The 26,156-nt window shown below is 44.8% G+C and overlaps 1 protein-coding gene across 1 annotated transcript in view; it reads left to right on the top strand.

Moving 5' to 3' along the window:
- The window catches only part of ABTB2 (ankyrin repeat and BTB domain containing 2), a 205,972-nt gene that overhangs the window by 163,844 nt on the left and 15,972 nt on the right, over positions 1-26,156 (top strand). The window contains exons 4-7 of the mRNA XM_038406248.2: positions 9,227-9,379; positions 14,106-14,271; positions 17,947-18,036; positions 18,484-18,585. Coding sequence (XP_038262176.1) covers positions 9,227-9,379; positions 14,106-14,271; positions 17,947-18,036; positions 18,484-18,585 — 511 coding nt within the window. The remainder of the gene's footprint in view (positions 1-9,226; positions 9,380-14,105; positions 14,272-17,946; positions 18,037-18,483; positions 18,586-26,156) is intronic.

Genomic DNA, 26,156 nt, shown 5'->3' with positions numbered 1-26,156 from the left:
GGTGCCAATGGAAACAGTGTATAGTACCAAGCCCAAAACCATACATCTGAAGATTTGTGATTTCTGTCCATGTGCAGTTTGCATATAGTTCCCATAAATCGCATGGAGAGGAGTTAATGTGGCTCACACTTGACAGAGTGTGAATTATGGTGTTTACATGTGTTTTGAGATGTTCAGGTTTGCATGTATTTAAAGCAGCTACCTAGAATTAGGTAGCAGTAGTTACAAATGGAAAAGATCTATTAAATCATCCAGTCCCATCACTGCCCTGGCAGTATAAAGTCCTCCAGCACAGGACATAGCAGATTAGTAATGGGCTATTCCAGTTATGTCCCAGGACCAGCCTTGCCTGACCTGCCAGCAGGAAGACAACCTCCTCTTTCTCTGCAAACACCAGCCTCTCCTCTCTGCCACTGCTGTGCCACTGCTGGCCCCTGTTCTTCGCTCCCTTATGTATTTCACACTAGCACAGCAGGAGACCAGAATCCAGCACAAGGAGAGAAGAAAGGAGGCAGTAGGCAGAATGTCTTCTTTCCACCCCTACTCTTCAATGCCCTAGTCATCTGGGTGTGGGAGAGGGCAGAGAGGAGCCTTATGGGACATGGACAGAGGAGACTTCAGGGAGGAGGGAACAAGACAGAGTAGAAGCCCCTGGGGCAATGCTCAGTAAATTCAATTGACGTTGGCCTCCCATCTAGGACCCTAAGTAAGTATTTGGATGGCTAGCCTATGCCATTGCAGCTACAGTGCTAGCAAGCGTTCATCGATCCAAGATGGAAATTACGCCCCAGTGTAGCTATCCTCCAAGCATTGTATACCATGTTCAAATGGAAGGATATTAGGGTAAGTTCCTGCCCTCATGGAGATCTCCCCTTCTTTGCATACGACTAACCCATGTCTTTCATAGATTACAAGGCTAGAAGGGACCATTATAATAATCTAGCCTGACTTTCTGTATAACATAGGCTACAGAACTTCCCCCAAATAATTCCTAGAGCAGAGTTTTTAGAAAAAAAACCCAGCCTTGGTATAAAAATTGTCAATGATGGAGAATCCACCATGGCCCTGGGTGGGTTGTTCCAATGATTAATTACCCTCACAGTTTAAAAATTCACACCTTATTTCCAGTCTGAATTTGTCTAGCTTTAAATTCCAGCCATTGGATTATGTTCTTCTTTTCTTTGATAAATTGAAGAGGCCATTATTAAATATTTGTTCCCAATGTAGGTACTTATAGACCGTAATAAAGTCACCCTTTAATCTTCTCTTTAAGTTAAACAGATAGAGCTCCTTGAGTCTGTTACTATAAGGCATGTTTTCTTAACCCTTTAATCATTCTTCTGATTCTTCTCTGAACCTTCTCCAATTTACCATCTTCTTTCTTGAATTGTGGACACCAGAACTGGATACAGTACTCCAGCAGCAGTTGCACTAGTGCTAAATACAGAAGTAATATAACCTCTCTACTCCTACTCAATATTCCCCTGTTTATGCTTCAAAGGATTGCATTAGTCCTTTTGGCTACAGCGTTGCACTGGAACAGCTGATTATCCACCACCTCCAAATCTTTTTCAGTCACCGCTTCCCAGGATGGAAGTGCCCATTCTGTCAGTTTGGCCTGCATTCTTTGTCCCTATATGTATACATTTACATTTAGCCATATTAAAACATGTGCTTGCACCCAGCTTACCAAGCGATTCAGGTTGCTCTGGCTCAGTGACCTGGCCTCTTCATTATTTACCATTCCCCCAATTTGTGTGTCATCGGCAAACTTTATCCATGGTGATTTTGTTTTCTTCCACGTCATGAATAAAAATGTTAAATAGTGTCCAGCCAAGAGCCGATCCCAGTGAGCCTCTACTAGAGACACATCCATTCGATGATGATTCCCCCTTTACCATTACATTTTTAGACCTATCAGTTAGCCAGCTTTTAAAATAGTTAATATGTGCCATGTTCATTTTATATTATTCTAGTTTTTTAATCAAAATGTCATGTGGTTACCATGTCAGATGGCTTAGAGAAGTCTATTTATATTAGCACTATTCCCTTAATCAATCAAACTTTCAATCTCATAAGTAAAAACAGTTTAACAGAGGAGGCATGTCCCTGGGGGGACGGGACTGCTGCTTCTGGGAGGAGAGTTTCAAAGTCAGCAACATTTTGAGAGCTCCAGTTCAGCCTGGTGAGCCTGTCAGGTGGTGAGTCTATCCCATTGCAATGAGCAGCAGAGAGGTTGTGTGGCTAAAAATACTTCTGAAGAGCTATTTTACCCTTTGTAATAGACAAGTTGGCACCGAATACCAAGTAGTTTCTAAACATGTCCCCATGGGAGAATATCTCCTTCCCCTTTCCATGATCTTCGCTTGCTAATTGAATAGTGGGCCATACTAATCAAATGAGCGTAGTCTATTTTCCAGGAACAGTTATAACCATTTTTGTTAGTGAACTTAATGTAATTTCCTTTGACAAGTCCTGTTACTGCCTCCCTCCTTGATTATGAGTCTGAGAAAGCATTTTTGTTTAAATGAGGGAGGGGGAGTAGTAGAAGAACATATCCCCTCTGCAAGAACATATCGCCGTCTCCACCCTGGAAACATGGAGTTTATCCCACGCTGAAGGGTAAGAGAAATGCAGGAGTTTCTTGTTAAAACATCATCAACATATCACTGTCAGATATTAATCTCGTACTTCACAAGATACACACGTGAGACATGCCCATTCTGTGCATCGCTATCATGCACTTCCCTAACTCTCATGCTAGGTTACTTGGTTTTTTAAGGGCCCCCCCCCTTTTTGGGAGAAACTGATTGAAGCAATGGTAGCTTTCTTCTGCTTTGAAAACAGAGTATGTTCTTGGACCGTATTGAGCCCTTGCAATCCAGGCACTGGGAGTCAGAACCTTTTCCAGAGCTGGATCACTCTGTTTTATGGGCTGCCAAATGTCTCTAAATGTCAAAAACTCCTAAGGAAAATGCATCGTGCAGAGCATGGCACATCCATAAGTTTGTTGCTCAACTTGAGGCATCTCCTATTAATTTTCTGCAAAAATTTTTTTCCGTATTTTCCAAACTGTGGAATAATCATAGAATCATAGAATATCAGGGTTGGAAGGGACCCCAGAAGGTCATCTAGTCCAACCCCCTGCTCAAAGCAGGACCAAGTCCCAGTTAAATCATCCTAGCCAGGGCTTTGTCAAGCCTGACCTTAAAAACCTCTAAGGAAGGAGATTCTACCACCTCCCTAGGTAACGCATTCCAGTGTTTCACCACCCTCTTAGTGAAAAAGTTTTTCCTAATATCCAATCTAAACCTCCCCCATTGCAACTTGAGACCATTACTCCTCGTTCTGTCATCTGCTACCATTGAGAACAGTCTAGAGCCATCCTCTTTGAAACCCCCTTTCAGGTAGTTGAAAGCAGCTATCAAATCCCCCCTCATTCTTCTCTTCTGCAGACTAAACAATCCCAGCTCCCTCAGCCTCTCCTCGTAAGTCATGTGCTCTAGACCCCTAATCATTTTTGTTGCCCTTCGCTGTACTCTTTCCAATTTATCCACATCCTTCTTGTAGTGTGGGGCCCAAAACTGGACACAGTACTCCAGATGAGGCCTCACCAGTGTCGAATAGAGGGGAACGATCACGTCCCTCGATCTGCTCGCTATGCCCCTACTTATACATCCCAAAATGCCATTGGCCTTCTTGGCAACAAGGGCACACTGCTGACTCATATCCAGCTTCTCGTCCACTGTCACCCCTAGGTCCTTTTCCGCAGAACTGCTGCCGAGCCATTCGGTCCCTAGTCTGTAGCGGTGCATTGGATTCTTCCATCCTAAGTGCAGGACCCTGCACTTATCCTTATTGAACCTCATTAGATTTCTTTTGGCCCAATCTTCCAATTTGTCTAGGTCCTTCTGTATCCTATCCCTCCCCTCCAGCGTATCTACCACTCCTCCCAGTTTAGTATCATCCGCAAATTTGCTGAGAGTGCAATCCACACCATCCTCCAGATCATTTATGAAGATATTGAACAAAACGGGCCCCAGGACCGACCCCTGGGGCACTCCACTTGACACCGGCTGCCAACTAGACATGGAGCCATTGATCACTACCCGTTGAGCCCGACAATCTAGCCAGCTTTCTACCCACCTTATAGTGCATTCATCCAGCCCATACTTCCTTAACTTGCTGACAAGAATGCTGTGGGAGACCGTGTCAAAAGCTTTGCTAAAGTCAAGAAACAATACATCCACTGCTTTCCCTTCATCCACAGAACCAGTAATCTCATCATAAAAGGCGATTAGATTAGTCAGGCATGACCTTCCCTTGGTGAATCCATGCTGACTGTTCCTGATCACTTTCCTCTCCTCTAAGTGCTTCAGGATTGATTCTTTGAGGACCTGCTCCATGATTTTTCCAGGGACTGAGGTGAGGCTGACCGGCCTGTAGTTCCCAGGATCCTCCTTCTTCCCTTTTTTAAAGATGGGCACTACATTAGCCTTTTTCCAGTCATCCGGGACTTCCCCCGTTCGCCACGAGTTTTCAAAGATAATGGCCAAGGGCTCTGCAATCACAGCCGCCAATTCCTTCAGCACTCTCGGATGCAATTCGTCCGGCCCCATGGACTTGTGCACGTCCAGCTTTTCTAAATAGTCCCTAACCACCTCTATCTCTACAGAGGGCTGGCCATCTCTTCCCCATTTTGTGTTGCCCAGCACAGCAGTCTGGGAGCTGACCTTGTTAGTGAAAACAGAGGCAAAAAAAGCATTGAGTACATTAGCTTTTTCCACATCCTCTGTCACTAGCTTGCCTCCCTCATTCAGTAAGGGGCCCACACTTTCCTTGGCTTTCTTCTTGTTGCCAACATACCTGAAGAAACCCTTCTTGTTACTCTTGACATCTCTTGCTAGCTGCAGCTCCAGGTGCGATTTGGCCCTCCTGATATCTTTCCTACATGCCCGAGCAATATTTTTATACTCTTCCCTGGTCATATGTCCAACCTTCCACTTCTTGTAAGCTTCTTTTTTATGTTTAAGATCCGCTAGGATTTCACCATTAAGCCAAGCTGGTCGCCTGCCATATTTACTATTCTTTCGACTCATCGGGATGGTTTGTCCCTGTAACCTCAACAGGGATTCCTTGAAATACAGCCAGCTCTCCTGGACTCCCTTCCCTTTCGTGTTAGTCCCCCAGGGGATCCTGGCCATCTGTTCCCTGAGGGAGTCAAAGTCTGCTTTCCTGAAGTCCAGGGTCCGTATCCTGCTGCTTACCTTTCTTCCCTGCGTCAGGATCCTGAACTCAACCAACTCATGGTCACTGCCTCCCAGATTCCCATCCACTTTTGCTTCCCCCACTAATTCTACCCGGTTTGTGAGCAGCAGGTCAAGAAAAGCGCTCCCCCTAGTTGGCTCCCCTAGCACTTGCACCAGGAAATTGTCCCCTACGCTTTCCAAAAACTTCCTGGATTGTCTATGCACCGCTGTATTGCTCTCCCAGCAGATATCAGGAAAATTAAAGTCACCCATGAGAATCAGGGCATGCGATCTAGTAGCTTCCGTGAGTTGCCGGAAGAAAGCCTCATCCACCTCATCCCCCTGGTCCGGTGGTCTATAGCAGACTCCCACCATGACATCACTCTTGTTGCACACACTTCTAAACTTAATCCAGAGACACTCAGGTTTTTCCACAGTTTCGTACCGGAGCTCTGAGCAGTCATACTGCTCCCTTACATATAGTGCTACTCCCCCACCTTTTCTGCCCTGCCTGTCCTTCCTGAACAGTTTATAACCATCCATGACTGTACTCCAGTCATGTGAGTTATCCCACCAAGTCTCTGTTATCAAAATCAACGTTTGCCTGAAGGCAAAGGGCACCCAGGATGAAAAGCCAGGTAGTGCGATAGTACCATTTATTTTGTGAGGGGATGGAGAGTGTTGGCATTTCATCCCACTGAACTGGTCTGTCTCTCTGAGAGGAGTTTGGATCACATAACAGCAGCAAGGATCTTTGACATATTTTCGGGGAGTAAAGTAACACAAAGCTGCTCCTGTGAGCATGTCTAGGAGTGTCATATGAGCTGTGAAGAAAGGAAATAATTGTGTAAAAGGGGGAATAAAAGGAAATCCATTCCCAGGATAGAAGTCCCATGGACTTCTAAAGCTTTCACAGATAAACAGGAGCTGAAATCTTTGGTCACTCACCTGAAGAGATAGCGATTCCCTCTGACTTGCATAGTAATATGGAGTGTTGGGGTTTGGGGCAAGGGGGAAGAGAACACTGTAGCTGGGCATAAAGTTATTGCAATGAAATAAGCAACCCTTCTGAGGGCACAAGGCTGGCAGGAGGGTCGTTTCAACAGAGATTGCAGTGGTTTGGGCAGTTTGTTCCTACATTTAGGCACTTGTCTGAGTTTCAAAGGTGCTGAACTCTGACTTCCAGGGGAGCTACAGATACTCAAAACCTTTGTAAATTAGGCTGCTATTGTTTCCTAGCTATGCAGACAGCTCCCTTTTAACCCTATTCCCATTGGACTTCTGTGTTGTAGTGATATTCTTCTTGAGCACAGACTGGCTACATGTGATAATTCTGCCTCACAGGCTTGGTTTCTAGGGCCTAATGGACCAAGTAGGTAAGTGGAACAAGAGCAAAGCAACTAAAATTAGAAGAGCAGCCAGCAAGTGGTGAACAAACCCTTTACTAAATGGGCTTTTTTACAATCTGAAGTCATTCCCTCTTGGTCACCAGGTGATCTACTGCCTGCTTAGGAGTGAGATTTAAAACCTTTGAAAATTCTGCTCAGATCAGGAAACTTTTTTTATCCCACAAGCCCTTCACATTCCAGGTCTGCTGGTGACTTTGTGACTGACTTTGGCATCACATCACCAGAGGAGGGAATCCCACATATTCTGGAATGGGACAGAAGCCTAGTGAGTTATGGAAATGTAGCTGGATATCAGGACAGCCTTCCTACTGGTGGGATCCTATTGAGCTGTGAGGTAATCTTCTGAAGGGAAGCACTAAAAGCCTCATAACTTGGCTCATTTAAAATGACTGCAGGTTGGATAAAGTGCTTGGGAATGTACTGTCAGGAACATCTGTGCATTAGTCAGGGGGCATTGACTAGGTGATGGAATGGGGCTGTGAGTTTGTGGGCATTTCTCTTCTGCTGAGCATAGCAGAAAAATGTGCACGAGGGGAAACAGTGGACTTTGTATGCAACAAAATCATGGTGCCTCTTTAGCACACACCTTGCTAGTGGCAAAATGGAAACAGATGGTACATGTTTTGATGTGCAGATATTCCAACTAGAAGACGTGGCTGTTCAAAGCCTTACACAGGGAGTTCTGCTTGCAAATCCCATTATTTGTAATAATTTCTAACAGGATTTGTGCTTTCAATTCTTCCCCCCCCCCCCCATCTCCCTATGCATCACTTTGAAAATGCCTTTCACAGTCTCAGCCACTTTCATTAATACCCAAGTCATTTTCTATTCCTCTGTTGTGTGTGTTTGGCTGATTTGAACTTTATAAAGAAGCAGCACCTTCTCCCTTAAGCCCTCCAGTTTAAATGTTCAAAAGGGAAACAACTCTTTGCTACTGTGAATCAACTCTGAGGTGGATTTAGATGTAGAGTTTTGAAGTATATGTGGTATTTTTGAGCCTAGCACTCGGGTGGCAGGTGTCTTTGGAAAAAACAAACAAATCATCATTTGTCAGACTAGCTGTGTGGGAATACGCTGATACGTTCGAGGCTGTAAATCAGGTACCCAGCTACCTGTGCTATATATGCCTATGTAACTGTAGGGCTGTTTTCTATCTTACTGCACCTTTAAAAGTAAAGGGGGCCTCCTAACCTGTCTCAACATTCCCTGAGAGTTGTCCCAAGATGGAAGACATGATTATCATTATGTATGTTACTATAATACCTAGGAGCGCCTGTTCTGGAACAGGACGCCATTGTTCTAGACACTGTACAACCACAAAACAAGTAGATGATCTTTGCCCCAAAGAGTTTACAATCTAAGTAATGACAGGTTTCAGAGTAGCAGCCATGTTAGTCTGTATTCTCAAAAAGAAAAGGAATACTTGTGGCACCTTAGAGACAAATTTATTTGAGCATAAGCTTTTGTGAGCTACAGCTCACTTCATTGGATGCATCACTGAATGCATCCGATTGAAGTGAGCTGTAGCTCACAAAGCTTATGCTCAAATAAATTTTAGTCTCTAGTCTAAGTAATGTTACAGAGTGAGTCTCTCACACACTGTACTCTCTCATGGAGACGACATATTAGTTCTTTCTCTGTTTTCCTTTTTCCCTTCAATCTAAAATAAGTCCTCCAAACTGAAAGTACATGTTTGATGTTTGTCTGTGGAAAAACATATCTGACACATAGCTCTAACAGCTCTGTTGAGACCTAGAGGGCCAAATGTGTAGAAATGGAGACCCGATCTCTGTGTGCAAGGAATATAGAGTGAGAAGAGCCATTGATATTAACAGCACAAAACATGGATTAACCGAATGTCAAGGGGGAGCCTTGAGTAAGTTTGGTTAATTGAATAGTCAAGGATATTTTCAATGTCATAGTGGTTGGTCAGATCATTGTAACAAATCCCATGTGCTAGAGGCAACAGAGTTGTTGTATTCATGTCAGTCCCAGGATATTAGAGAGACAATATGGGTGAGGTTATATTTGTATATGTAAAAGATATTACCTCACCCACCTTGTCTCTCTAGAGACAAGAAGTGCATTTATTATATAAATCACTCACACATGAGGAGCTAGGACACCCCTGTAGCTCCAAAACCACAAGCCTCAACTGCTTGAGCGAAAAGAGCCCGCTGATAGCTAGGCGCAGTAGCAGTCCCCTTAACCTTCTGTGGCCCAGAGACCAGGAGGCACCATTCTTTATTCACTCAGTCTCACACACTGTCACATAACTCAACATGACTCCGTCTGGGGTATACTGAAGTTCAGATAATCAGAGCTGAGCTGTCAAAACTCTCATCCCAAATCCAGTTTTTTTTACCTGTTGAACTATCAGTCAGCTGCACTCAGCTAAAGAGGCAGACTTTGCTTTTACAGAGGGAGTTTTATGCTGTGATAAAAAAGGGAGCCTTCTGGCCCACTTCCCAACATTCATGTCCAGGAAACTGTGGAATACATTTTATCTCACCATACAAGATAAGAAACCAGCATTGACTGTAATGGGTCTCTTCACTCTCTGCACAGGCCCTTCATGCTTCTGCCCCCGCTGATGGAGTGGATGCGAGTGGCTATCACCTATGCTGAGCATCGGCGCAGTTTAACTGTGGACAGCGATGATATCAGGCAGACGGCCAGGCTGCTCTTACCAGGACTGGACTGCGAACCACGACAGCTGAAGTACGTGGTCTTATCTTTACAGTCAGTTATAATAATCATAGCACTTTGCCCTTCTGTATCACCTTCCGTTGGAGGATGCTCTCAAAGCACTTTATAAACATCACTGAATTTAGCCTCACAGCACTCCTGTGAGCTAAGGAAGTTTTAGCCTGATTTTACAGATCAGGTACAGAGAGATTGTGACTTGCCCTCTGTCATGCACACAGTCTGCAGCAGAGGCAGGCTAGGAATATAGGTAGTCTGATTCCCAGGCCCAAGTGTTAATCACAAGATTATCCTTTGCCTCTTTAAATACCCTGGTGAAGAGCCTAAGTCTAAAGTGTTAGACTTAGAGAGCCTTCCTCCACACATAGATTGCTCATAGTTTTACAGGTTTCAGAGTAGCAGCCGTGTTAGTCTGTATTCGCAAAAAGAAAAGGAGTCCGGATCCGATGAAGTGAGCTGTAGCTCACAAAAGCTTATGCTCAAATAAATTTGTTCGTCTCTAAGGTGCCACAAGTCCTCCTTTTCTTTTTGCATAGTTTTACAGTAAGCTTGGGCCGCTAGTGTTTCAATTTGTGTTTCAATCATTGTCTATGTTCTGCTAAGTTTACTGGTAATAGCACTGATTTTGGTATTGTGCAACTGTTTTGTGGAACCCCAGATAGAAATGTACACATTAGTGCAAAGTGAATTTTTCCTCCTCAAATTAATCCTGCTGCATTTAATTAATGGTGACCTTGCAGTGGACATATAAACAATAATAAATGATATTTTTAACATACTTTGTAAGGAAAAAAATGTACAGTTACTTTTAGGTCTTTTGTGCGAAGAAGGGAGGTTGATCTAGTGGTTGCAGCAAGGGGTTTTTAGTCAGGATTTCTGGGTTCTATTCTTAGCTTTTCTACTGATTTTCTGTGTGGCATAGGAGCAGTTACTTAACTTTCCTGTGCCTCAATATTTACCACCCTCAAAAGGTTGAAATAAACAACGTAGAAGGCTCTGAGGTTCTGGCACTGAAGAAGGGCAAACTATCAGCATTCTCTCTTGCTAGTTTCAGTAGTTCTCCTTTCAATCTTAGTTTCATAGTTCTTTTTTCAATCTTTCCTCTAGATTGAATGAACTGTTCAAAACTCAGATTTCCCATTTCAAAGGTACCTGTGCTGTTTTAATCTCCACAGGTTTTTGTAAATTCAATAGAGAAATATTGTATATGAAACACAAATGGCTCCTTAATTTCTAGGTTACATGTAGCAAAAAGAGGAAAGGGTTTTTCAGGTTCTGTTTCAGAAGTGTATTGATATAAATTAAAGGGAAATTCCTAGACAAAAAGTTTGTTAAAATAGAATTAAGGCTGAGAGTACATACCAATAAACTACCAAGCCACCTTTAGAAACCCAGGCAATCCAGATACCCATATGAATTAATGGAGTGAGGGGGAGGAAAGAGGAAAGGGATTCAGCCACAGCATGTGGAATATACAGGAATTCAATTCTGTATTTTGATTATTGAGAGGGGAGTTTCAAAACTGGCTTGGAAGGAGTCTGATGAAGGTTTCTATACATGTTGTTCTGATTACAGGGAAAAAAAAAATCTGTAAGAAATACCAAGTGCTTTTTTCCTTCCCACACCCATATATTTTCTCTTGCCTTTCACCAAACCTCTCTATTCAAGGACATACATGATGTACCATAAATCTTTCTATGCAACCAAGGCAGCCTTTGCATCAAATAATGCACATCATGTTTGCAGCAGAGGGCAGAAATCACAAGTCAGAATTGAACTTCATAAACTGTTTCTTCTGACCCCTCTTTTCTAAGCTGTTATCCCAAAGGCCCTAAGTATTCCCTACGATGGGATTTTTGGAGGTGGGAACATTGACTGTGCTGTGTGAAAAAAATGTTGAAAAGAGGGAGGTGTCCCTATTGTAGTGCCAATGACATGACCCTCTCACTTACAGGAAGCAATGGTGTCTAGTGGTTAGAGCAAGTGACAGAGTCAGGACTCTTGGGTTCTATTCCCAGCTGTACCTCTGGCTCACTGTGTGACCTTAGGCAAATCACAACTGCTCTGTCCCTCCATTACATCGTCTACAAAGTATGATGATAATTCGCACCTCGCAGAAGGATTCTGTCACTTGGGGGGGATTTATGGATGAAAGGCAATGTAGAAGGGTAAGTGCTGCTGTTATAATGACCTCTGTCCTAAAACTGTATATATCTATCTTCCGATAAAGATTTCTTAGACAAATAGTTCTCCACACCTGTTTGTTTGAGGGACCGTGACTATAAGATTTTCAATCCAATGCTCTCAATGTATCATTTCAAAGTGATCTATAAACATCATCACTTCTCACCCTGACCGTACCTGCTTAAATGGACACCATCAACTTAAAACCACTCAGCTATCTGAGATAGCCTCACCTATTGTTACAAGCCATAGCTAAGATCACTGTAACCCAGAGAGATGAGAGCCAAAGGTATTTCTCTATTTTTCTAGATGGCTCACTTGGTGTATTTGACAGCACTCTGCGTGTAGTCAGTTTCACTATTTCTGTGGCATTGGTAAATGAGTTTCCCCTTGTTTGCACAGAGCAAAACTTTGAAACTAGAACAATGTGATTGCGGAGCCAAACAAATGAGCAGAGTAAGGTCGCAGCTCAAAGGCAGGCACAGCATCTGAAAATACATTTAACTCGTTTACTGAAATTCACTAGACTTCAAGTTGACAGAAGCTAATTGTTTTCAGGGGAACATAGGAATCTAGTATCATAATAACATTTATCATAGCAGTGTGGTCTGCTTGTCCATCTAATCACTTTCCCTACCTCCAGGATTGACTGTTTATCCACCTATGGCCTCTAGCAGTGGTCATTGATCCTTCGCCTGTTACCTTACCTCTGGCAGTAGCTATTAGCCTGTCTTCTGCGTTCATCTTTGTCTAGTGCCTGATGATTCAGACAGCCCACTCCTCCATAGACACCTTTTAACTGAGCTGCCCTAATAACAACAATCTAATACATGAAAAATCTCTCACAATAACAAAATCCCAAGACTGTAACGTTACCTTCCTACTGAATTTTTTCTAGGAAATGCTTGGACATTAGCTCCTTTCTGAAGGATGGTGTTCTGCCCTGGGCATAGTGACACTTCTCTGGATAGCCCCTGGACACTTGCATAACCTGTGAAGTACCTGTCCCACTTGCGAGGAGCATGAGATTTGAGATGGTTTTCAAGTGCAAGTCCCTGCATTGTGGGGTGAAGTTAGGACCTACTGAACCCATCTAGTCATAGCTGCAGTGTGGTTTTCCATCCACAATGGGGAGAAACACCATTGTAGGTGGCACCTGCTCAGCTGGGCCTGAGCTGAAGGCCTTATCCCAGGCACTGCAAACCAACACCTGTAAAATGAAAGGGATGGCTGGAAAATGCTGTTGCAAGGCTTTGTACAGGCAATACAAGTGCAGGGTATTCCAACCAAGTGGGTGTTGTAACCTTTTCACCTAGTGTAGGCAAGTTCTTAGTAAGAACTAAACTGGCAAGCGCTTGCAGTGTATTAGCCCAAGAAGCCATTCTGTGTGGCCTTGGGCAACTTCTTGATAGTATCTAGTCTTAAATCTTCCTATTTAGCTCCACTGGATAGAGGCTCACATTGGACTCTCACCTAGTGTACCTCATGCTTATAGATCACCAAAGTCCTCATGAGTTTTGGCTGTGGTATTGTGCTGGACTCCCACATACAATTAGGCCAACCACTAGATGGGTGAAGGACTTTGCTAACTGGACAAGTCTGTTGTGGCATCTGGTCACAATTGGTCATCAGCCTGTAAAGACAAGAGCATGAAAAGTTACCAGATAAGTTTGAGGCCCTGAGTAGGTTTCCTGCACAGCCTTCTAAGTAAAACCATGAATGCATTACTTCTCTGGCAGCCCACGCAAAGTTTCAAAAGAGGTTGAAATATGTTGAGGTTGTCTAATTTTTCAAAGGAAGCTGGCAGCCAAATACTGCAGCAGCTGGGAGTTTGCGCAAGAGCCCGTGTCAGGACAGGCTGCCAGTGGAGAAGGCAGCAAATGAAATCACACAATGTGGGTGACTATGTCAAGGTTCAATTGAGATAGGAAATGCCTACAACTTGGTGATGTTCCTTCAGTGCACAAGAGAGGCTCCCAGGCTCAGAATTCAGATGTCTCTCAAAAGATAAGTCTGGAGATTTACAATAATCTCCAGACTCCTTTTATCTTGTTTAGAAGCACATAGCTTGGTAGCTGTCAAGAGGATGAGAATGGAAGGAAAGGAGCCTAATATAAATATAGGTCCCAGGAGTAAGTTTGCTTTTATTGGGGTGGATCTGAGAATGGTCTGCCACCCAAAAGAAGATATGGACAATCTTCATTATAATGCAGGGATGAAAAAATGTGGGAGTAAGGTGATAAAACATCATGATAGGCAAAATCTTATTTGGGAATAGTAGCCAGACTCTTACATAGAGCCATAATGATTATTTAATCATGGAACTATATTTGTACTTTTTATTTCAACAGAGTTCTTCTCCCTCTCTTTCTCTGAATATGATTTCATATACATTTGATGCATTATAATTATAAACAACATTTCTGCAGGCAAAATAGAAAAACCCAATAATGGAGCATAAAGCCATCTGGAGAAGCAGTACTATAACTAATTGCTTATTTAAAACACAAACCCTCCTGAAATGATTGCTGCACTTTTTGGCCTTTGTCCTCAACAGACCTGAATGCTGTTTTAGCTCCTTCCGAAGACTGGACGCTAAGGCTGCTACTGAAAAATTCCAGCAGGACCTGGGTTTCCGAATGTTAAATTGTGGAAGGACTGATCTAATCAACCAAGCTATAGAGGCGCTGGGACCTGATGGGGTTAACACAATGGATGATCAGGTATATGAGAAGACCCTGAGAAAGTTTCCCTGCATGAGCAAATTAAATATTTTTTGTAGAGGCAAATCAATGCACGATGACTCAGGTATTTTTATCTAGCTGAGCTTTTCTCAAGTTCTAGCTTGGGTTAGCCTGTGAACTCTATAAGAGAATTGTTTCTACATCGCTTGGTGAGCAGCTGCATTCCCTGGAATGCTTTATGGCATGTCTCCAGCAGAAATGGAGGATAGGTTAGTATTCAGGATATATAATAGGAAAGCTAGATTTTGTTTTGCACCTAAATGTTTGCAAAATTAAGATACCTACAAGATACCTTGCTGCCAGTGGCTAGTTCTCCAGTTGAAATTCAGCCCAGGTCAATGAGGAGTGACCAAAAGGTGTTACTAACTGATGGCTTTTGGGTGACCTGTATGAAGTGAGTTAGATGCTGCTCTTAGCCCAGTTCCCAGTGGACATGCAAAAAGCCCCAGTTGGAACTCTCTACAGAGAGGCCAAGAAGAATTCAGCAGGCAGATGACTTCTCTATCCTTTCACTTCTGAAGTGGTCTCTTCAGATCGGAGTTGAGGCACATGAGCCAAATAGCCTGGAACTGCCCATACTGACTCTGGCCCAATGATTAACAGTGGACTTCCGTACAGGGCACCTTTCCTTGCACTGAATTTACTTTAAATTAAAAAATTACTTGTGGCAATGAGCAGGAGCTGCTTCTATTTGGGGACAGCAAGATACCTATTAGGAGTGTAGAGGTTGACTAAATATTAAGGCCTGGCTTGACAAAGCCCTGCTGGGATGATTTAGTTGGGGTTGGTCCTGCTTTGAGCAGGGGGTTAGAGTAGATGACCTCCTGAGGTCTCTTCCAACCATAATCTTCTATGATTGTATAATATCTATAGTGCTGCACATCATTGCAGGCTTGCAGACTATATTTTAAAATAGACCCACCTTCACAAATGCACATACACCTATTGCTTCTGGAGCGGGAGGGGGGAGGAGGAGGGCGGGAATTGCCTGTAAGTGAGCAAACAAGCATTGTCCATGCAAGGTGTTTGTGCACAGGTGAGTTATTAGATGCACAATGACCTGATTTACATAAGCTTTGTGGGCATAGGGGCAACAGCACACATTTGTGGGCAGCCTGGAGGAAGACTAGCGCCACTTTTAAAACAATACAGCTGGCTCCAGTCTGTTTTGTTTCATTAAAATCTGACACTTGGGGGTTTTTTTCCCTCACATTTTTGTGGTTTCAGGATATAAAGCCCAGAGGACTTTTGTTCTTTCAAAACAAATCTTTGATATTTTTTGCCTCTGATGCTTTGTTCAGTGACCTACTGATTTATTTACTCTCACACCAAAGAAATCACAGCGCAGAGCCCATTGTGCTTGGCTGAGGATTTTTTTTCCCTTCAGCCAGACAGAGGGTGGGGGGTTGTTTTTCAGCCAAACTCTGCACTTTGATAGGTTTTGCTAACAGCACAAGTTAACTTTGTAAAAAGTTAATAGCATAGTCTCATTATCACCCGATTGATGTCATATTGTAGCCAATCCTACTGGAGGATTTTATTGAATTAGGGTTAAGGATTGCTGTACTGGTGTTTACTTTGTGTGTCCTCAACAGAGGACACCTCTCCCAAATTTACAGCCTAGCATCCTGGCATCTTATTGACTAAGGAGGCTCAGAGGAGGATGTCCAGGGAGACATTGCTGTTCTGTGATCAGCCACTTGTATCACTGTGAAACAATGCAAGACCGTTCTCTTCTCTCAGAGTCCCAGGGGCTGAGCATACTTCCTCTGTTGCATTACCAGCTAAGGATGGGGTTATATCAAACCCCCCAGATGTCAACTCTACCATATGTGGGATCTGGATCCAGATCTGAACTTTGCAGCTGGCACCTGTTTCTGTAATGGGATGTGCCAGAGCCAGCATGCCTATGGAAAACTGACTTAAGGCCTGGAAACAGAACCCACGTCTATTGGACAGCAGAGTGGAGCACTAACCAGAGTGACACCTAGCCAGCCCAGCTGATACATTCATATTAGACTTACCCTGGCTAAAGGAAATCATTCTTAAAATGCTACAGAGTAGGCAGGAGTCATTACAGGCAGGTGTGACTGCCCCACTCGTGGCGAGCAGAGCTGGACAAAACTTTCCTGGTAAGGATTGGGGCCACCCAATCAGATGGAAGTGAGACAGCCGCTGACCCCACCATTCAGAGCCAGATTCAGATTTTGAAGGTGTTTGTCTGAAGTGTTTGTTCAGACCCAGCTCTAGTTGTAGCCCCAATACTCAGAGTAGGGTTACGGAGGTTTGAGCTTGGGGCAACGTCTTGGGCTGATTTATGGTTTCCAATGGATGCCATTTGCTACTCATTGGTTTCATATGGTTTTGTAGGGAAAAAATAAAACTCGGAGGTTTGGGGTGAGTTTCCTTTTGAGTTCTTGGTTTTTATCTGAACCTGAAATGCAGATTAAAACTTGTGGGGAGGGGACTGCAAAACGCCCATGACTCAAATGGAAAGATGGAGTTATACAAGCCCCTTAGAATTGAATCCCTGAGCTTGGCAGAGCTCTAGTTACAAATAGAGATGGCCCAGAATCTAAACCACAGCTCTAACTCTGAATCTACAGCTGAATTTCCTACCCTTGTCATGGGGCCTGCGTCAAAGCCAAAACCCTTCTAGCTTCGGATCAGAACTGTCCCAGGTCTGGGGGCATTCAGATTCTGGCCTTTTCAGAGAGAAGCTTGAGCAGCATGTGTGGGATCCAAACTCCACACCTGGCATTTGGATCCAGGGTTTTATTCAGGCCCCTTTGCAAGAATGAGGCTGGATTATTGTTTGATTAATGCAGAGATGCCCCTTTGTGAAAAATTCAATCAAATAAAATAAAATTTAAAAAACCCAGGGAATGAAAAGTGAAAGAACCTGAGACGTGAGCTTCAGTCTATTTCATCATGAAAGCATTCTGGCCATTTACTTGGCTTGGCTATTTCTGGAGTGATTTGTTTGTAAATACGGCCAGTCTAGCTCATGAGTAGTCTCTTGCTGGTCATTGTTTAAACAGAGAGAAAGCAAGAGAGAGAGATTTTATGGGTATAAATGTTCTGTCAGTGCTGAAATACTTTAACAAATATTGTTTTGCCAATGGAGATAGTGTTTGCCAAGTAAACTTCTCTGTGTTTGTTTCTGCTTAAGTTCCCCTGGCCAAGGAGGATGCAAGGATTCCTTTCCTGCAGCCTTAGGAAAGGGGCTGCCTCTAAAACCATGGCTCAATGCAAAGTTTAGGATTTTAAATAACCCATTTAAAATGATTGCTAGCTCATCTGCTATTTATTTGCTCATCCGATGAAGTGAGCTGTAGCTCACGAAAGCTTATGCTCAAATAAATTTGTTAGTCTCTAAGGTGCCACAAGTCCTCCTTTTCTTTTTATTTATTCAATGTAGGACATGTCACATTCCTATTTTAATGTCTTAATTTCCCCCATAGCACGCAGAAATCACAAACGCATATACATCCCCTGTGCACACACGCACACATTGTAGGTACATCACACACTGCACATTATATATGTACACATACATTGCAGAGCCAGTTCCATCGGCCCCTTTGGCAGATGGACTCTCTGTTGTTGGGCATGTAGATAAAGGCTAACGGTTGCTGACTTTTCTCCCTGAAGGGCATGACCCCACTAATGTATGCCTGTGCTGCTGGAGATGAAGCCATGGTCCAGATGCTGATTGATGCTGGAGCAAATTTGGATATTCCAGTAAGTAAGGGTCAAAACCAGGAAAACTGCTCATCTTTGACTTATAAATAAGCAGGATCGGTTATAAAATCTCTCTTGGCAACCAAAAGCTCCAGCTTGTGGAGTCTGTATACCAGACTTACTTTCAGAGCTCATTGTTTCAAGGTTTTGGGAGAAATAAAGCCCAAAGCCCCTTGGAGCACGCAGTGGCTGAAATAATGATTGACATAGGGAGCAAAAAAGATCTCCTTTTGGAAAGAGCAGCCACTAAGGGAAATCAATAGGCACATTAGGGAAGCCTAGACGAGAGAACACGATTGGCACTGGCAGTACTCTCTGAATGGTGTCAGTCTATCACTACCAGGGATTGTTATTCCCCAGGGAAATGCCAGTTACAGCAGAATCTGAAGAATATGGGAGAGAGACAGAGACTTCAATGGTCAATAACTGAGCTTTTCGTGTTCCTAGGTTCCTGGCAGCAATCCCCGATATCCCTCAGTCCATCCTGACAGCCGGCACTGGACTGCGCTCACCTTTGCTGTGCTACATGGACACATTTCTGTAGTTCAGGTAAGCAAAGGGGAGGGAGACACAGTTGTGATGAATCCTTTAAATATACATTGAGAATGAGGGGTGATATATTTCTCTGAGCGCAGGGCAGGGAGCCAGGACCTCCTAGCTTTTAAACCAAGCTCAGAACTGGGTTCCCTTTGTTGCTTTGGTCTACAAGTCTTTTTAAAATCACTGATTATCCATGTACCCATAAAATGAGGGGAATGTGACATGCCTTACAGAGTGTTGTGGGGGTGGACCAGATGATAGGTCTGGGGGGAGAAAGCGGAAGGAGACTCCGCTGGTTGGGAGGCATGAGATGCGATGTCCTGAGGTTGGGGGTTCCACGACCACCACTCCCAAGAGGAGAAGGCGGGTGGTGGTGGTCGGGGACTCTCTCCTCCGGGGGACTGAGTCATCTATCTGCCGCCCTGACCGGGAAAACCGAGAAGTCTGCTGCTTGCCAGGGGCTAAGATTCGTGATGTGACGGAGAGACTGCCGAGACTCATCAAGCCCTCGGATTGCTACCCCTTCCTGCTTCTCCACGTGGGCACCAATGATACTGCCAAGAATGACCTTGAGCGGATCACTGCGGACTACGTGGCTCTGGGAAGAAGGATAAAGGAGTTGGAGGCGCAAGTGGTGTTCTCGTCCATCCTCCCCGTGGAAGGAAAAGGCCTGGGTAGGGACCGTCGAATCGTGGAGGTCAACGAATGGCTACGCAGGTGGTGTCGGAGAGAAGGCTTTGGATTCTTTGACCATGGGATGGTGTTCCATGAAGGAGGAGTGCTGGGCAGAGACGGGCTCCATCTTACGAAGAGAGGGAAGAACATCTTTGCCAGCAGGCTGGCTAACCTAGTGAGGAGGGCTTTAAACTAGGTTCACCGGGGGAAGGAGACCAAAGCCCTGAGGTAAGTGGGAAAGCGGGATACCGGGAGGAAGCACAGGCAGGAATGTCTGAGAGGGGAGGGCTCCTGCCTCATACTGGGAATGAGGGGCGATCAACAGGTTATCTCAAGTGCTTATATACAAATGCACAAAGCCTTGGAAACAAGCAGGGAGAACTGGAGGTCCTGGTGATGTCAAGGAATTATGACGTGATTGGAATAACAGAGACTTGGTGGGATAACTCACATGACTGGAGTACAGTCATGGATGGTTATAAACTGTTCAGGAAGGACAGGCAGGGCAGAAAAGGTGGGGGAGTAGCACTGTATGTAAGGGAGCAGTATGACTGCTCAGAGCTCCGGTACGAAACTGTGGAAAAACCTGAGTGTCTCTGGATTAAGTTTAGAAGTGTGTGCAACAAGAGTGATGTCATGGTGGGAGTCTGCTATAGACCACCGGACCAGGGGGATGAGGTGGATGAGGCTTTCTTCCGGCAACTCACGGAAGCTACTAGATCGCATGCCCTGATTCTCATGGGTGACTTTAATTTTCCTGATATCTGCTGGGAGAGCAATACAGCGGTGCATAGACAATCCAGGAAGTTTTTGGAAAGCGTAGGGGACAATTTCCTGGTGCAAGTGCTAGGGGAGCCAACTAGGGGGAGCGCTTTTCTTGACCTGCTGCTCACAAACCGGGTAGAATTAGTGGGGGAAGCAAAAGTGGATGGGAATCTGGGAGGCAGTGACCATGAGTTGGTTGAGTTCAGGATCCTGACGCAGGGAAGAAAGGTAAGCAGCAGGATACGGACCCTGGACTTCAGGAAAGCAGACTTTGACTCCCTCAGGGAACAGATGGCCAGGATCCCCTGGGGGACTAACATGAAAGGGAAGGGAGTCCAGGAGAGCTGGCTGTATTTCAAGGAATCCCTGTTGAGGTTACAGGGACAAACCATCCCGATGAGTCGAAAGAATAGTAAATATGGCAGGCGACCAGCTTGGCTTAATGGTGAAATCCTAGCGGATCTTAAACATAAAAAAGAAGCTTACAAGAAGTGGAAGGTTGGACATATGACCAGGGAAGAGTATAAAAATATTGCTCGGGCATGTAGGAAAGATATCCGGAGGGCCAAATCGCACCTGGAGCTGCAGCTAGCAAGAGATGTCAAGAGTAACAAGAAGGGTTTCTTCAGGTATGTTGGCAACAAGAAGAAAGCCAAGGAAAGTGTGGGCCCCTTACTGAATGAGGGAGGCAAGCTAGTGACAGAGGATGTGGAAAAAGCTAATGTACTCAATGCTTTTTTTGCCTCTGTTTTCACTAACAAGGTCAGCTCCCAGACTGCTGTGCTGGGCAACACAAAATGGGGAAGAGATGGCCAGCCCTCTGTAGAGATAGAGGTGGTTAGGGACTATTTAGAAAAGCTGGACGTGCACAAGTCCATGGGGCCGGACGAATTGCATCCGAGAGTGCTGAAGGAATTGGCGGCTGTGATTGCAGAGCCCTTGGCCATTATCTTTGAAAACTCGTGGCGAACGGGGGAAGTCCCGGATGACTGGAAAAAGGCTAATGTAGTGCCCATCTTTAAAAAAGGGAAGAAGGAGGATCCTGGGAACTACAGGCCAGTCAGCCTCACCTCAGTCCCTGGAAAAATCATGGAGCAGGTCCTCAAAGAATCAATCCTGAAGCACTTAGAGGAGAGGAAAGTGATCAGGAACAGTCAGCATGGATTCACCAAGGGAAGGTCATGCCTGACTAATCTAATCGCCTTTTATGATGAGATTACTGGTTCTGTGGATGAAGGGAAAGCAGTGGATGTATTGTTTCTTGACTTTAGCAAAGCTTTTGACACGGTCTCCCACAGCATTCTTGTCAGCAAGTTAAGGAAGTATGGGCTGGATGAATGCACTATAAGGTGGGTAGAAAGCTGGCTAGATTGTCGGGCTCAACGGGTAGTGATCAATGGCTCCATGTCTAGTTGGCAGCCGGTGTCAAGTGGAGTGCCCCAGGGGTCGGTCCTGGGGCCCGTTTTGTTCAATATCTTCATAAATGATCTGGAGGATGGTGTGGATTGCACTCTCAGCAAATTTGCGGATGATACTAAACTGGGAGGAGTGGTAGATACGCTGGAGGGGAGGGATAGGATACAGAAGGACCTAGACAAATTGGAAGATTGGGCCAAAAGAAATCTAATGAGGTTCAATAAGGATAAGTGCAGGGTCCTGCACTTAGGATGGAAGAATCCAATGCACCGCTACAGACTAGGGACCGAATGGCTCGGCAGCAGTTCTGCGGAAAAGGACCTAGGGGTGACAGTGGACGAGAAGCTGGATATGAGTCAGCAGTGTGCCCTTGTTGCCAAGAAGGCCAATGGCATTTTGGGTTGTATAAGTAGGGGCATAGCGAGCAGATCGAGGGACGTGATCGTTCCCCTCTATTCGACACTGGTGAGGCCTCATCTGGAGTACTGTGTCCAGTTTTGGGCCCCACACTACAGGAAGGATGTGGATAAATTGGAAAGAGTACAACGAAGGGCAACGAAAATGATTAGGGGTCTAGAGCACATGACTTATGAGGAGAGGCTGAGGGAGCTGGGATTGTTTAGTCTGCAGAAGAGAAGAATGAGGGGGGATTTGATAGCTGCTTTCAACTACCTGAAAGGGGGTTTCAAAGAGGATGGCTCTAGACTGTTCTCAATGGTAGCAGATGACAGAACGAGGAGTAATGGTCTCAAGTTGCAATGGGGGAGGTTTAGATTGGATATTAGGAAAAACTTTTTCACTAAGAGGGTGGTGAAACACTGGAATGCGTTACCTAGGGAGGTGGTAGAATCTCCTTCCTTAGAGGTTTTTAAGGTCAGGCTTGACAAAGCCCTGGCTGGGATGATTTAACTGGGACTTGGTCCTGCTTTGAGCAGGGGGTTGGACTAGATGACCTTCTGGGGTCCCTTCCAACCCTGATATTCTATGATTCTATGATTCTATGATTTGTTAAGCTCTGGAAAGGCTTTGACAATGAAACATCCTACAAATTCTTATTCTTTTTTCTAATTACTATTTGTATATTAATGTCTTACGTTTTTCTGGCTTAAAACAATGTGGATCAGCCACTAACAATGGTGTCTGGTGAACTGGTGCTTTCAGGGGAGTGTGTGCAAGTATGGGCAGAGTGCTTGGTCAGCATATTTCTTGAAAGTATTAGCTATGGCCTGGATACTTTTTGTAGGTGCAAAAATTGAGTTGCCTGTCCATTCCTGCTTAAAAGCGTGCTCCTGAGAGAAGAGCACCCAATGCTCCCTTTGCATGCCCTGCAAGTTGCATGTTCCAGCCCTGAAAGCTGTGACTCTCCTAGAATGGGTTCTGAATGTATCATCAGTGGGAGAGCTGCTACATCCAGCCACTCCTTTGCTCACTAGGTACATTTGGATTCCCTTCCTGCAAGCTCTGTGCATGCTCATTGCCAGTCTTTCTGCTGAATTCACACAGAGGGCATGCAGAATTGGATGCCAGGGATGCCTTGTGGAGCCCTCCATTGTACCCACCCTCTCTCTCTAACTTCAGGATGAGTTCAAAACTGATCCACAAACGGTTTTCAGCTGCTGGTGAGGCAATAAACAACTTCTATTCAGCTCTCAAGGAAGACACAACTATAAGCTAATGTGGGGTTTTTTTATATTTGGTTTTACAAATGTATGCAAATGAAAATGCAAATTAGATTCATCCTTCATGTCCTTGGCATGTTGCCAGTGCACTTTTTGCATTTCAAAGGTTGTACAATTTTAATTTACATGTGAGATAATACATGTGATACTCTCAGGAGACAGTGCTGAGAAATACATCAACAAGGCTCCTTGGACTGAACTTAGTCTTCTGCCCCTCTGGGCCGTATTATGTTGCCTGCAGCGAGTGTTTATTCACTTAGATGTTTTAAGTATTTAAACTTCTAAATCTAATGTCAAAACCTTCCCTACAACGATCATCACTGAAAGAGTCCTATCTCCGCTTTCTCTGAATGTAGTGAAGCCCAGTGGAATTGCCTTTTTCTTGATATCCATGACTGGATTTGCCAGATCTAGCTTCTCCATCAAGGGAGAAATAAATTAGTAAGTAGAAAGTCATTGTCCTCCACCAGCAATATTATGCTGAAAATGTAAATGTGAAATTACCAGGCACAATCATGCATCCAGTCTGTGCCGAGGCAAGGGATGTAATAAATTGGTGACCACCTAGGGCTCCATAATTGTCATTGTGCTGCATACTATGGCTGCTCAGAAATGCATGCCATACCAGCAGCATGAATAGAACCCAGATCCTCCTGCTCCAAAAGCACAGGTTCTTGTCATGTGAATTAAAAGGAGACTCTCCATCAACTACCAGCAGTATAAGGCTTATGACATATAGCTGGATGATTGTGACTCTGTCCAGTAGAGGAGCAGTGGTTTTCCCAGAGGGAAGAATCCCAACTAGCTGCCCTCTATGGCTATGAATGGTCAACAGAGTGTCTGCCCCTACCTGGAAATACAAATGACCAGACCAGCTTTGTTGTTCTTATAAATGAAGGGTGGTTCTTCAAGTGCTGCTCCCTAAGTGTATTTCCCAAGTGAGTCCGCGTGTGCCCGAGTCTGGCAATTCTAACAAGCAGTGTCCATTGGCCTGCACTTACACAGTAGTTCACCTCATGCTCCCGACCGAGGGCATAAGAGCCATGCGCAGGCCATCACCTCTCCAGTTCCTTCTTACCACCACATGGCCTGCGTCAGAATCCCTGGGTCCACGGATTTCTCCAGCTTTTATCCGTATACTCTAAGTCAGGGGTGGGCAAACTTTTTGGCCCGAGGGCCACATTGGGGTAGCAAAAAGAAAAGGAGTACTTGTGGCACCTTAGAGACTAACAAATTTATTAGAGCATAAGCTTTCGTGAGCTACAGCTCACTTCATCGGATGCATTTGGTGGAAAAAACAGAGGATTTATATACACACACACAGAGAACATGAGTATACATGTGTATATAAATCTCTCCTCTGTTTTTTCCACCAAATGCATCCGATGAAGTGAGCTGTAGCTCACGAAAGCTTATGCTCTAATAAATTTGTTAGTCTCTAAGGTGCCACAAGTACTCCTTTTCTTTTTGCGAATACAGACTAACACGGCTGCTACTCTGAAAATTGGGGTAGCAAAACGGTATGGAGGGCTGGGTAGGGAAGGCTGTGCCTCTGCAAACAGCTTGGCCCCCTATCTGCCCCCTCCCACTTTCCTCCACCTGACTGCCCCTCTCAGAACCCCTGACTCATCCAACCCCCCCTGCTCCTTGTCCCCTGACTGCCCCCTCCAGGGACCCCGCCCCTAACCGCCCCCTGAGACCTCACCCCCTATCTTGCCATAACTTAGAGGTTGTAAGGACAAGCTATATTCTCTCACAGGATCTCTAAATGGATTTCTGGGTGCATCATCACGTGCTACCAATTAGTGCACATTCCTCCACCTGATGGGGTAAGGGCATACTCCACCAGAGCACAAACTGCCTCTACAGCATCAGTGGACGAAACACCATTACTGGACATAGGCAGGCAGCTATCTGGAATTCCATTCACACCTTCACTAAACACTGCTCACTAGTTTAAACCTCCAGTGCAGACCCAGTAGTGGGAACTGCAATAATTCAAGCATCTTTTTTGCACCCCCACTCCAGTCTGAGTACTACTTGTCAATCACCCACATGTGGAATACACATAGGGACCAGCGCTTGAAAAAGAAATGGAGGTTACTTACCAGCAACTGGAAATTCTTTGAGATGCATGGTCCCTATCTGCCCTCCATCCCCTCTGCTTTGGCTCTTACTAGATTTGCAGTACAAGGAGGAACTGGAGAGGCATTGGCCCACACTGCCTCTTGTGCCCTCAGTCTGGTGCCCAAGGTGAATAACTGCATGTGTGCAGGCCAATGACACTGCTTGTTAGAAATTACACGCATGGGCACCATGTGTCAAATGCAGCTAGGGATGACACATCTCAAAGAACTTCCAGTTACAGCTAAGTCACCTCCATTTCCTGCCAGTTGACCCCGCTCCACATGATGGTGTCAATGTGACTTTGATACTTTTTGCTACTTCAGATGTTTGAAAAGGATATTGTCCCCACTCCTCCATGGCCAGTTACTGCTGGCTTAGCACCAGTCTGCCTGCAAAGAGTTCCCCCAGGGTGGGGGCTGGTTAAGTCCCTGGCCAAAGTAAAGACGCAGTTTGTGCCCCGAATGAGGATTAGGCTTTTCAGGTGGCAAATCAGGGAAGCCCGAGGAGTCTCGTCATCCAGAATCTGCAGGGCCTGAGGTTCTGGCAGAGCGGTTTGGCTCTTGTGGCAAATTCCCTTAGCCATCTTGTCTGCTTCCTGCACAACATGTAACCAAATGGCAGGGACTTCCCACACTGCAAAAGCATCTAACCCTTTTGAGTGTGGAGATCAGATGAAAATGTGCCCATTGGGATACAATAAATAGGGGGCTTTAGTCTTCTGTCCACTTGATACCTTTTACCAGAACTAGACTAACTATACCAAAAACAAACAAACAAAAGTACAGTAAAGAGAGAAGAATAAAGAAATCCCCAAAGAGATGTTAGCCATGAGCCCCTAGGCTTCAGTCCCAGACTCAGGCAACAAACAGATGCATGTGAGAGGTGAGTTTGCCTTGCGATGGATATTTTTCCTTCAGT

The sequence above is a fragment of the Dermochelys coriacea genome, chromosome 6, assembly GCF_009764565.3.
Source record: "Dermochelys coriacea isolate rDerCor1 chromosome 6, rDerCor1.pri.v4, whole genome shotgun sequence".
Taxonomy (NCBI): domain Eukaryota; kingdom Metazoa; phylum Chordata; order Testudines; family Dermochelyidae; genus Dermochelys; species Dermochelys coriacea.
This window is presented reverse-complemented; position numbering and strand designations above follow the sequence as displayed.